Source organism: Mandrillus leucophaeus, unplaced genomic scaffold (genome assembly GCF_000951045.1).
Source record: "Mandrillus leucophaeus isolate KB7577 unplaced genomic scaffold, Mleu.le_1.0 Scaffold105, whole genome shotgun sequence".
Lineage (NCBI taxonomy): Eukaryota > Metazoa > Chordata > Mammalia > Primates > Cercopithecidae > Mandrillus > Mandrillus leucophaeus.
In genome coordinates, this window is record NW_012098654.1 from 699,152 (window position 1) to 712,365 (window position 13,214).

General features: G+C 58.3%; 1 protein-coding gene across 3 annotated transcripts in view; it reads right to left on the minus strand.

Annotated features, from left to right (window-relative positions):
* Window positions 1-2,800: 2,800 nt before the first annotated feature.
* The window catches only part of ACOT7 (acyl-CoA thioesterase 7), a 148,835-nt gene continuing 138,421 nt past the window's right edge, over window positions 2,801-13,214 (minus strand). For all 3 annotated transcript variants that reach the window (XM_011981204.1, XM_011981211.1, XM_011981219.1), the window contains one exon: window positions 2,801-3,224. In XM_011981204.1, coding sequence (XP_011836594.1) covers window positions 3,126-3,224 — 99 coding nt within the window. In that variant the 3' untranslated portion in view covers window positions 2,801-3,125. The remainder of the gene's footprint in view (window positions 3,225-13,214) is intronic.

Genomic DNA, 13,214 nt, shown 5'->3' on the forward strand with positions numbered 1-13,214 from the left:
AGAAATGGACACTGAGAACCTGGGGCCAGGGCTGGGGCTCAGGGAGGCCTTCTCGGAGGAAGCCGCATCTAAGATGAACAATCGGGGCGGGGCGTGGAGAGGACACGGGACCAACGGCCAGCGGCTTCTAGGAACTGGGAATCAGTCTGGATCAGGGGCAGCGAGGGGCAAGGTTGGGCCAGTTACCGATTCACGCTGCTCCCTGGACCTGGGGGGTCCATTGAGGGAATAAAGTGGATGGGCCACCGGGCTGCCGAGTGGTCCCCGCCACCCCTACAGGCTCAGAAATGTTCTGAAACTCTGAGCACCACCGCCCAGCCGGGAGAGGCCAGTGCCTGCAGCCCAGCGCCTGAACCCTTCTCCGTCTCCTCTCCTCCCGTCCTTCCCGCCCCTCCGCCCCTCCCTCCCAAGCCCTCATGCCATCACCACTCCTCATAGAGCACAGACTGTCTCCCATAGACTGACAGCCTCAGCTGGCCCCATGCAGGGGGAACCGTTTCTGCTCCTTGATGGGAGCCCTGAGACGCCTCCTGAGGATCGTGCCTGTCTCTTATAGAAAGCCCCTGACCACACACACAATGGGCACAAGGCCTCCGGGGCTGCCTGGCATAGTGTCCTTCCATGCCTCTGGGACACATCCGTGACTAGACACCCCTGTGTCTGGAGGAAAGTGGGCACCTGACCAGGAGACCCAAACCGATTGCAGCCAAAACAGATGCTTGGAGCTTGCCCAGTCTGGCCAGGGCTGCTCCACAGCCTGCACCTGCCTAAACTGTCCCCACACCCCAGGTCCCTGAACAGCTTTTAGGGGGCCCAGGATGGGCCTCAGGGTCTGTCCCATGAGACAAAAGAAGTGTTTGTAGAGAAAGGCCCCACAATAACTGTGGGGCTGGGCAAGGAGGAACCCGGGGCCATGCACACCTATACTCCTGGGTTTCTGGGACAGCCAGGGCCCTCAGTGCCCCCAGTGAGCCCTCTGTGGACAGGTTGGCTCCCCCTCCAGGTGGCCCTGGTTATAAATAGGCCACCAGCAGTGGGAGGCTGGCACAGGGCAGCTGTAATCAAGGGTGGTGTTTCTAAATGTCTCGCCTGTGACTCGGGCTGAAACGGTAGAAACGCCACACTTAATTATGGCCACCGAGAGCCATGCCACTTAGAAACACCACAGTTAAGATTGCACACACGGCCATGGAGAGCCATGCCTCTGTCTGGGCCTGGCTCCCCTCAGCCAGCCCAGCTGACCCACTGCCTGCACCAGTGCCTCTGCCCGGCCTCAGCTGTCTCTGGGGCAGGTGGGAGATGGCCTCTGATGGCTGCCCTGGGGCCCTGGCTTATTTCGTGCTGTGCTGAGGTCTGTTGCAAAGGGCTGGGTGCCCCTGGGAGGCGGTTTTTAGGTGCCTGGTTTGCCCAAAGCCACACGGATGAGTGGCTGAGCCAGGACTGAACTAGGGAGTCTGATGTGGGGCCCACCTTCAAGTGAAGGATGTGGGTGCTTTGAGGACCTGGTCCCCTCAGTGAGCCCCTGGGCTCAGGTCCCACTGTGGCCAGCCCTGGGCCTTCTGCTTGCTGGGAAGGGTGGCCTCCTCATCGCTCTGAACCCAGGGCACCATTCTGGCATGGGTCATGGGTGGAGCTGGGGGCCGAGGCTGGCTGAGGCCAGCCCCAGGGGGCCAAGGGGCAGGGTGGGGTGGCAGAAGCTTCATGTGGCTGAGCTTGTCCCTCCCACCCCCAACCCCCTCCCAGACAGGAAATAAGCCCGTCAGCCGTGACTGGGGCCTGGGACAGATTCCCAAGCTCTTGGCTGGTGTTTCTGCACATCTGGAGCCAAGTCCTCACTCTCCAGGGGCCAGAGGGAGCCTTGTGCGAGACTGCAGCTGTTGATGGGCCGGTCTTCTCCAGGCGGGAGGACAGATGTTGGGGCTTCAGGGACAGACTGAGTCGGGAACATTCTCCCAGATGCCACCTCTGGGCATGCTTGGTTGGAGCCTCCTTTTCAGCAGTGGATGCAGGTGGGGTCCTGGCCCCTGTAGTGGCCTTGGCAGGGCCAGATGCACAGATAAACCGTGCTGCACTGATACCCTCACCACACACGTGCTCACAGATATGCAGAGACAGATGCACACACACATGCATAGATATGTCAGTGACACGTATGCCCACAGCTTCACACCGATGGCACTGACACATATTCGTGCTGTCCCTCAGACCCCTGCCCTATAAGCCATCCCGGCAGCCTCCTGCCTGAGTGGCTAGGGGAGTTTCCATGTCAGGCACAGGGTCCTGGTGCCAGCTGGGGGGCTCCTTCACACAGGATGTTGGGGTGTCTGGGCAGTTTCTAGCAAGAGGCTGGGTCAGGTTGGGGCTCCCACATGCTGAGCCAGGCCACATTCGGCTCTTCCCACACCATCACCTCTGAGTCTTTCCAAGCAGCCCCACCCTGTTCATAGGAAAGCCACACAGGCTCAGAGCCGGCATCCTCTGCAAGCCAGTGGGGTTGTGGGGTGCTGGCACTCCCACCAGGCAGTGTGGCCCTCAGCCCACATCCTCCCAGCATCAGGGCTGCCTGTGAGGTCCAGGGAGCTGGGGTATCTGGGGCCAGGACACCAAACCAGGGCCCCATGGGAAATGGGCATTCATAGCCAGCGAGTCACCAGCTGGACACCAGTTGGTGTGGCTGTGCCTAAGGTTCTAGGGCACACACCGGTGCTGGGAGGGCTGAGACTGTCCGTGGGAGCCCCCACATCCCACACCCCCTGGGAAAGCAGCCCCCCAAGACAAATGACTACCCAGGACGCGTGGGTCCAGCCAAGCAGCAGCTTTATTAGTGGTGCTGGGTTCTTCTCACACCCTACAGCGTGCTCGGAAGCATTCCCAAGGGTTTCTGCGGAATGCCTCCCGGCGCTCGGGACAACACTGTGTAGCATTGACACTGGAATGATATAAATAAAGCTTTGGTGTGTTGGTTTGCAGGAGAGAGTACAGGTTAACACTGTGATACGAAAACTTCAGACAATACCAGCTCTCAATGTGAATCGGGTTTTTGGCCAAGGGGGGAACTTCTAAGTGACTGGACACTGGGCCCGTTGCCATGGCTACTCGAGGCCCCAGCGGCAGGAGGAGGGAGTCTAGGGCTGAGGCTCCGTGTGGCCCTGTCGCTTCGCCTTCATCTGCAGGTACCGCCCTTTGCCTTCCTCAAAGCGCTTCTTCTCGTCCTCGGTCTCGGGCTGTGGACCACACAGAGACAGGCAGGTTAGGGTCACTGAAGAACCAGTGCCGTGGCCTTGTGACCTCGCCTGGGGCCCCAGTCCTGGTGGGTGCAGAGTACCACGCCTCGGCTCCACTGGCCTCCTGGGACTGCCAGGTACCAGGCATGGGGCTCATGTCCCACCTTGCTGATGGGCCCACTGACTGGGCTGAATATGCTCAGCCGAGATGCTTTGAGGGTCACAGGAGCTACGGGTGGCAGAGCTCCACGGCGGGGACACTAAGGTCATGGCGGGTCAGAAGCAGTCAGTGGACCTGCTGAGCCCTGTGACACCCTCACCCCACCTTTCACAGCAGGTGAACTCCAAGCCCAGGGCCTGTTTGCTACTGGACTTTGGTGGAAAATGCACTTGGTAATGAAACACGGGAGCTGAACATAAGTGGAAAGGAAGAGGACCCCGTATTCGCTGCACTCCCAGGGAAAAGCAGCTGCACATGGCCACTGCCCCAGAGAGAAGCGGGGAAAGCCAGCTGCACACGGTCATTGCCCCAAAGAGAAGTGGGCAGACGCTGTGCTGCCTGTGGCCTTGAGAAGGCCCCAGCCTGTACTGGGAGCAATAGGTCTGCTTTGTGGGGAGGGAGCCCTGTCACCATGCTCTGGACCGTGCACTCAGGAGGCAGCACCTTGGACCCCAGGGACCCCATCTCATTGCTCTGGGGGCAGAGCCAACTGAACAGGTGGGATTTGGCCAAAGACTGGGTTCTGCCCAGGACAGTCCTGGTTCGTGCCTGCTGACCGGCTGCGATTACGAACGGCACCCCCTTTCACTCTAAGTCTTGTGGCCCCTGGGCAGGTGCCACCCCTGGAGTATTAGGTGGTCACTTCTGAGGTCCCATGTGTCTCAACACCATGTTCTGACTGGCCCCACCCTGGCTGAGAAGTCGGGTTTCATGAGCTGTGCTAATTCCTCTGGGACATTTCATCGCGACATTTTGAGGGTGTCTGAAAGCCACAGAGATGGGGCAGTTGCCCTTCATTTCAGCCACAATGACACCAAACTGTACAGCTATTTTTGGGCCTAAGTGTTTTATAGACAAATGGTATATTGGCAAGAGAGAGCGCAGTCAGTCAGAGGATGTAATGTCAAGTTATACCAAATGCCTCCTCCCCTCAGCTCTCTCCAAAATCGGTCTCTAAATGTCACCAGGTGTAAACTGTCAAAACCTCGCCAGCCTGGAGCCAATAGAATCTTCGGGTATTTAAAGAAATAGGTGGCGCTCCTTGCAGCGGTCCTGGTCCCCCTTTGAAGAGTCTTCGGTGTACACAGGAAAACTGCTTTTCCAAGACACTTTATTGAAGAAGTCCCTCCCGCTGCTACGGTTTGATCTCTGGCTGACTTTTAAAAATAAAATTTGAGGCTATGCAATTTGACCTGAAACAGCCCAGGGAAAACGAAATGTTCTTTCTCAGTTCTAGCAGCACTTCTAAGTGGGCAAGACCCCTGAGATTCCTGGGCCTGGAGGGCACAGAGCCCAGCCCCTGCAGATGACAAGGTCCCCTGAAGACATACATGGCTACATCCTGCTGGGCACAGCTGAAGACTTCTGTGCACACGGAGGCAGAATGTGCTAGATCAGGGCTTCTCGAACTTTTAAGTGCATCTGAGTCATCTGCCAGTCTTGTAAATGCAGATTCTGATCCAGTGGGTCTGGGAGCTGAGACTCACTTCTAACAGGATCCCAGGTGACACAAGCTGTGGCCCACGGACCACACCTGTGTAGCAGGGCCCTGCCCCCTCTCCGTCTGCTCCTGCCCCAAACGGGGGACATCTGAAATGGCCAAGAATGCAAGGTCAAAGCCACCAGGATGGGATATAGGGGCCTTGTCCTCCCCTTCCCCTGTGGAATTGCTTGGTGATACGGAGGGAAGCTGCAGCTTCCTGTCCACCTGCAGCGGCCAAGGCCAAGGCTCAGCAGAGGAGCAGCTGCCCACAGCCTGGCTTCCTGCCTACCTTGGAGACCCTGTAGTAGGCAGAGCAAGTGCTGTGGGGTGGGGGTGGGGTCCCAGAGCTGGGCGATGAGGCAGCAGGGCCTGGTGGGGTTGGTACTGGGTTCTGCTGGCATTGGAGTGGCTGTGGCAGCCCTGGGAGCAGGAGAGCTGGGGATGGGCAGGCTGGACCACACCCAGGCGCCTCCCAGTCTGAAAGCCTGGCCCCTCGGCTCGGGTCCTCCCTCTAGCTGGTGGAGTATCTGCCCTCCACAGAGAGGAAAGACGGCAAAGAGCTTGGAAAGAAAAAGAATCCTTGAAAGCAGGAGAGAGTGAGCCTGGCCCAGGAGAGGCAGCTGGAGTGAGAAGGGACATAGCTGGAGCCCCCGCCCAGCCCACAGGAGCCAGGTCTGGCCCGACGAGGGAACTTCCTGGGAACGTGCAGATGTGGGAGACTGGTGAGAAACTTGTTCCCCAAGTGCCTGAGTCCCCAGCCAAATGCTCTCAGGGACCAGAGGACCAGGAGGGGCCAAGGGAAGAGAGGTGGCAAATGGCTCTGTGGAGCCAATGCCACCAGCTTGGGAGCTGTTACCACAGGTGCCCTGGGAGACCGGTGGGAATGGCCCGTCCAAGGCCAGGGCCCTGGAGAGGGGCTGAGAAAGGAAGGGCTGCCAGGTCGGGAGGTGCCTGCCTCGCTGCTTGTCTGTGTCTACAGATCCTCTGGGCTCCCTCCCCAACTCCACTGGGAGTTGAAGCCTCTCTGATGGTCTGTGCCAGGCAGGTTTGGGGATCTATGCACTAAATGGCCTCTTACAATAAACAATGTACACTGGGATGAAGGTTCTGAAACGTCTCAAGTCTGTTTAACTTTTGCATTTCTCAAACTGAGCTGGCCAGGGACCCCTTTCATAAGGAACCAAGCTCTGCCCGGCCTCTGGGACGGGCTGCTTCAGGCAGAGGCTTGCCCGCCCTGGGACCCGACCATGCTGTGCACCCTTCCTGGGATGGTCTCTTCATTCTACCTGGAAACCAGCCCAGCATCCTCAACCCTGGAGCTGGGTGTGAATCCTGATTCACCACTGACTCACATCGACTCCTGTTTTGTAAAATGGGCCAATGTCCACCTCACGGCAGGGTTGTGGGGACCAAATTTCTCCCTGCAGCCTATGTTCAACCAGGCATTAAAAACTACAGGGTGAAAGCAGCCGGTCACAGGGAGCTGCCTATCACCCATTTATACGAGATGTCCAGGAGAGACATATACACAGAGGCAGAAAGTGGATTTGCGGTTGCCTGGGGCTGGGGGACCAGTGGCAGCTACAGAGTGGTGCTTCTTTTTGGGGTGATAAAATGTTTCGAAATAGACTGTGGTGGGGGATGTCCACCTCTGTGAATAGACGAACACCTGCTGAATTGTATCCTGTAAGTGGGTGAACAGGACGGCATGTAATTACGTCTCAATAAAGCTGTTAAAAGAGGAAACCTCCATAGGTGAGAGCTCTCTGTGGTGGGGGAGTGGTCAGGGCTGTCAACGCATGAGACTGGCCCCAAGCTAATAACGACACAGAAATTCTTTCTTCTCTTTACTTTTGCATAATTTGACTTTTTCTATAATTAAAAAGCTAGAAAAGCAAAAAGCTAACTAGACCTAGATCTAGGAAAACCAGCCCCTCCTTTCTTCCCCGGGCACCAGTGATCTCCAGGCCCCAAAGAGACGGGGTCCTGGCTTTACAAGTGGTGGGCTGCGGGCAGAGCTGACGGAGCCGTCCGGGCCGTGCACAGGCGCGATTTTCCCCACTCCCCGCCAAGAGGCGCTAAGAGCTAACTCAGGACCATGCTCGAAATGTTCTGGTCCAGTTCATAGGTGTGTGACGGGCCCTAGGCCCCACGCATGCAGCACGGCCCGAATGGCAGGGAGATCTGCGCCCAAGAGCTGAGAAAACCTCTAGCGCTTCAGATAGCCCAGTCCTCACCTCTGCCAGCCACACACAGCGGTGTCCCCTAACGATCTGGCCTCCATGACCACCTGGCAGTGGAATATGAGTAACTTCCCACAGCTCTCGGCATCTTTACCAGAGATGTGACCACAGCCCCCCAGCCACCGAGGACGTGGGAGGACCACCCAACTCTGGGCCTGCAGAAGGCACTGCAGACGAGAGCCCTCCCGCCCCTTTGCCCCTACATGGGCTGTGCACCCGGGGCAGGGACTAGAGCGATAAGGGGATATTCTCTGCGCGACCCATGCTTACGGTGCGGCAGGCTGTGCGTACCAGGGTCTTCCTGACAACCCCACCAAGCAGCACGGAAATGATGACTGTTCCACTTTTACCAATGAGGAAGTGAAGCAGAGAGGCTGAGTAACTTGCCCAAAGTGGCAGAGCGGGTAAGGGGAGAGCCTCCATTTAAACCTGGGCATGGAGGCTGCCCTCCAGGTCATCCTATGCTGAGGGGCTTTTAGGGGTGGGACTCGTGCATGGGAAGTGAGGAAGGCGATGGACCTGCAGGGTGTTCACGGTGAACCAGGGTCAGGGGCTTCCCTGCCTCCCCTCACCTCACCCTGGCCCTCTTGCTGAGCTTGGCCTCCCCCAGGCAGGGGCCCTGCCCTGCCCTCAGCCATATTATCTGAAACCACTGCAGCTGCTCCCACCCCCCATCAAGCATTCCCAATGCCACAAGCTGAAGGCTGTGGCTGCTTCTCTCACGAGGTCAGTTAATACGCAGCCTGAGGCGGGCACGAACCCGTGTGCAGGTCATTCTCAGGGTCAGCTCCAGGCAGAGGGAGAAGCCGGTGCCCAGCAATGGGCCACAAGGTGGATCTGATGTGGTCCTGCTGTTTAATATTTGCAGCAAACTCATCAGCCAGGCTCTGCCCTCAGACAAAGTGAATGCTGTCTGATGATGGATGGATGTGTGGGAGCCTGAGAGCCTGTGCGGGCCCCATTGCTCTTCCCGTCTCCGGGGATGGTGCTATGTGCTGGATGTTCCAGGCTCTGAGACGGAGTCCAGACCAGCCCAGGAGCCTCAGTGTCACTGGATGGAGCACCCACCCATGAGCGCTGCCCTCCCAAGGCACGGCCTTCCTCCCTGAGTGCCCGGGGCATCCTTCCAGGGTGGAAGTTTATGAAGATGGCAGTCAAGGGCAGGGACGTCCCAGGTGCCTGAGGACCCAGGCTCACCACCCAGAGGGAGGTGGAACAAAGGGAGGCAGGGCGGTGTCTGTCCCATGGTAGGAGGTTACTGGCTCACTGCTGATGGGCAGCCAGCCTCCCCAGGCCGTGGCTCTGCTAAATAGTTCTCCTACCCGAGTGACAAAGGGGCCACCTCGTCCCGCTGGGTGAGAAGCTGACAGAGCAAGACAGATGTCTCCAGCACAAGGCCCCACCCAGGGCCCAACTGCTGCCTCCTCGCAGTCATCTCCCTCCACCCAGCAAAGTAAATAAATGCATACGTTGGCTGCTGCTGTTTTTAATGAAGGGTTGGGGGTGGGGGGAGGAGGAGAGAACGCTCTGAGCTCTGTGGGAAGACAGATGTCTCTCTCAAGTCCCCGAGGCTGCTGGTGGGGGAAGGACTTGAGCCTCTGGGGTACTGGCCAGTGGTGCCAGCTGCCGGGCACGCACTTGTGGCCTCAGGCAGGCTCCTCTGAGCCTCTGGGGCTCCCCAAGAATATGCCAGAGAGAAAAGATGAGGTGGCAAAGGGAAACTCAGGGCACATGACCACCGTGTATCCCGGGCACCTGCCTGATGGAAAGGATGGGGCAGCACGGCCAGGAGCAGGACTCTGAGTCCCATGGGCCCAGCTGTGTGGCCCAGGGCCAGGCTTGTTCACCTGGAAGCAGGAACTCAACAAAGTGACATGGCAAAGTGCTTCCTGTGGTGCTGGCGCACGTGAGCTCCCACCTGTGTGTGCACATGTGTCTGCAGTCCCTGGTGCATGCATGTGTGTCTGCGTGGCGGTCCTGCTGTCCTCACAAATACCTGAGGCCAAGTGCAGCCTGGGGACTTCTCCAAGGACTGCCCTGCTGGTGAGTCGCTGCCCCAAAGGAGGGCTAGATGGCCTGGGGTCGCCTTAAGGCAGCAGGGCCTTTAGGGTATCATGACCACCCATGGGGACAGAAGTGTGGGGAGGGTCCCAGGGTAGCAGGTTGACAGTACACTCCCTCCCTGGTGCTCAGGGAGCACCGCCTGGCACTCAGCACCAAGCCCCTGACTCCCCTGCAGCCTGGTGGCTGCCTGGGCCTGGGGTCTGCGTCTTTTTCCTCCCTCCGCTTGGTGCTTCCTGCCAACTGCTGCCTTCTGGGCTCTCTTCCACTGGAGGGGAAGCCTGTGGCTTTCAGAGCCGAATGCTGCAAACCAAATGTTTTCCACTTTGCATTTTCTGTGCTTGGAGAACACACATTTGGAACGTGGTATGGAGGACGAGTGACTAAGTTCCACCCTCGGTAAAATCAATTGCTTGTTCTTTTTGTAATTAATGAATGGTACAAAAAGCGTTTCCAGTGGTGATATAACAACTTCCTGTAAGCCTGAGGGACACAGACTTTCTTAATTAGGAAGCCATGTAGCATGCCCTCTCCCTGTTATAACAGGAGACAAGAGGGGTCTTGGGATAATCACAAAAGCAATGAAAACATCTCATTATTGAGGACACTCAGCATGGCCAGGCGAGGGGCCCTGCACATGAAGCCAGCAATGGTGAGCTTAGCGCCAGGACCACCAGCCTCACAAGCACCTGTGTCCCAGGGTCTCACTGCACCTGAGGACCTTGCCTTAGCGAAGCCTGTCTGCCATCCGCTGCGGCCTCTCCCAGCAGCTGCAGGCCTGGGTTAATTACCTCCTCCGCCACACCCACCCAGGACTGCACCAGCCTCCAGCAGAAAGCAGCCGGAAATCTCAAATAATGAGATCATCATGGAGAGTCATAAACACCCTCACCAGGGGCTCCCCTCACCCAGCAGCACCTGCTCAGACCCCAAAAGAACTGCCCCCGAGTGGGGCCAAGAAAGGAGGTGTAAAGGCCAACGGGAGGCTGCTGCCAGAGGCAGGGAGATCGTCGCCACAGAGGGGAGAAGAGGCGTCGGGACTGGGGCCTGGGTGGTAGCCTCTCAGGAGCCCCTCTTGCAGGCACGGAGTGCCGCGGTCCCGGCACGCTCGGCTCAAGGCTCCTGTGCTGGGAGTGTGGACATGGCAGTCCCCAGCCTACACCAATAATGATCACAGCTGCCACCTGCTGAGTGCCCACTGTGGGCCAGAAGCCACATGCTCACGGCACACCTCTGCTCTGCGAGTGCCCACTCTGTGCTATGCCCTGTGGAGCCCTTCCTGTCCTGCTGGAGGCCAGCACTGCGCCTGGACACAGCAGGGGCACAGGAGGCATTTGCTGGACGGACGGATGGATGGATGGATGGATGGATGGATGGATGGATGGATGGACGGACAGACAGACGGATGGATGGATGGATGATCAAACAAATGAACATCAGATCAAAAAGCCTTAATTCTAAATAGGGATGGTCTTTATGTTAACGATTCAAAACCAGTACTTCTGGTCAATCAACACTGGCATCATCTATCCCCAACAAATTCGAGGGCTCAGACCATGGAGGGTCTGAACAGGAGCCTGCAACAGTGACAAAGGTGAGATGGGAGTGTCCAGCACACCTAGGCTTGGCCATCCCCCTGGAGATGGGCCAGCTCTATGGCCACGCTGGGGACTTGCTTCTGATTCTGCACACATAGGCAGGGAAGCCTCTGCATCATTTCTACCACCATGTGGGGCCCAGGGCCTGTTTCTTCCTGTACCTTTGCTGGCAGGGCTCAGACGTGTGTCTGGCCGCAAAGGGCCTTTGCCAGGGCACTCCACACCCCTTGCTGAGAGCGCCAAGTGGGCGGCCTCCAGCCCCCGGATACTCCAGGCATGAGCTTGCCCTGCTGAAACACTCCAAGTCCCATGGCCAGGACCTCATGTGAGCCCAACAACTCTTACAGGCCTCCCCGACAGGCTTCTCGCTCACCTTCCGCAGCGCCCTCGGTCTAGCTGGGATGCTCCCTCGATTCACTGAACCCTCTGGAAATCCCACCCACGGGCTTCTCCTGGTACAGCCACCCTCCTGGCAGTGCTCACTCTGTCCATGTCACAAATCTGACAGCAGAGGGGACAGAGAGGCCCCAAGGCTCCACCCCACACTCTGTTGTATGCCCCCCAGGCCTGGCTCTGAGCACAGCCTTCTGTAAACCTTCATGGGGAGAACATGAGCAGCTCACTGTGCCCAGGTGGGTTTTTTTTAACCCCCTGCAGCCCGTTAGGCTGAGGTGGCATCAGAAGAGCTGCCTACCAGTGCTGCTCAGAAGGGCCAGTGTGTGACTGTCTGGACACAGTGGATCTTTCAGAGATACGTGCAGGGCAGAAACATGAAAGGTGGCTGGAGAAAGACTCTGGGCTCAGGCAGAGGGAAGGCAAGAGCCAGGCTGGAGGAGAAGGCTGCATGCTCTCATCTGCGCCAAGCTCCTTCTCGGTACCCATGCCTCGGGTTCTAGGCACATGGGACTCACCAGCCACTGGATGTTCCCAGGCACTAACCAATGAGGGGACAGGAGCAGCTTCAGGATGCACGTATTTTCCCATCACAAGACTGACTCCCGCTAAACGCAGGCAAAAGGAACAGAGAGCAGGACACTGGATTCTGAGCCTCATGAATATTCTAGTCCATGACTCACGCCTGTGGGCTGGCAGCAAGGTGGGGGCGGGAGGGGGGCAGGGCTTCCCTCACTAATGGCCAAACGCGGCAGGCGGCTCACCAAGCCCTTCCAGGAACACACCGTCAACCTCCTGCACTCCAGTAACAGCTGAATTTCCTAAATTAGTCAGCAATTAAAACATTATTCCAAAAGTTCAATCTTGGCCAAACAAACAAAGGAAGCAGATGTAAGAGCCCGCACACTGGTGAGGCAGTGCCCATCCCAGGGCGAGTGCACAGAGGCTGCGCGCGGCCACCGCACACTGCTTCCGCCCACTCTTTTGCTCCTGAAATTCTCTGGGAGTAGGTGCAGCCCCTCCCTGCCTGCAGGAGCCTGTGGCAACGGGGTGTCCAGGATGTTGAGGCAGCAGAGACCCTAGGGCCCTGCCCATGACAAAGGCCCCACGTGGGGACCTCTCTCTCTGTCCTACATCCTGGGACCACACCTCTCTTCTTGTCCTGGCCCGGCTTGAACACAGTCAAGAATGGCTATCTCTGCTCCTGAGGCTTCTTCGAGAGGAATGGGGCCCACGCAAGGACCCCAGGCCCGTCTGCACACCGTGCCTGGGGGTCAGGCAGGTCCTGCGGGTGGGGAGCGGCGGCCACCACCATGGAAAGCCTTGCCCCATGCTTCCTCCTAAGTGCAAAGGGGCGAGGGACCGTCCAGCGACAGCATCACTGAGGCGGCTCGGAGAGGGGACTTGGGGCAACAGCCTGGCGACGGCTCAAGACAGCCACAGCCAAGAGGCATCTCCAGCCTGCCTGTCTGCAGCCCCCACATCAGTGCGTCACGAAGCTGTGGCCCTCAGCACTGCATGGCAGACAACTTCCAGAAGGCTGCAGAGGGCCTTTCAACTGACTTCCGCCCTGGGGCCCATCCTGCCCCTCCGGCTGGACAGCAGGCCAAACAGTACCCTCCTTCCAGACGCTCTGGCCCATGCCATGCTGTCCTCTCGGCTGGCGCGGGGCTTACCGGGCCCCTGCACTCATGCAGGTGAATCAGCTGAGGCCGGGAGAAGGAGGTCACGGGGCAGCAGCAGAAGTGAGGTGGGTGCCATGTTCCAGAGCCTTCTGAAAGTTGTGTGGGTCTGTGCTGAGGCCACGCCTCACATAAGGCCCCAGGAGAGGCAAAAGGATCAAACTGGAGCGGAAAACTTTCGCACTAAAATGTGCCCTAACCCCCACACTTCACAGTGGCCTGCGGAGGTTCAGTCACCTGCCCAGCACTGGTCCTGAGATCATCTGGGGCTGAAGCAAAGGCCCTGGGCTGACCGCAGTGGGCGTGGGCG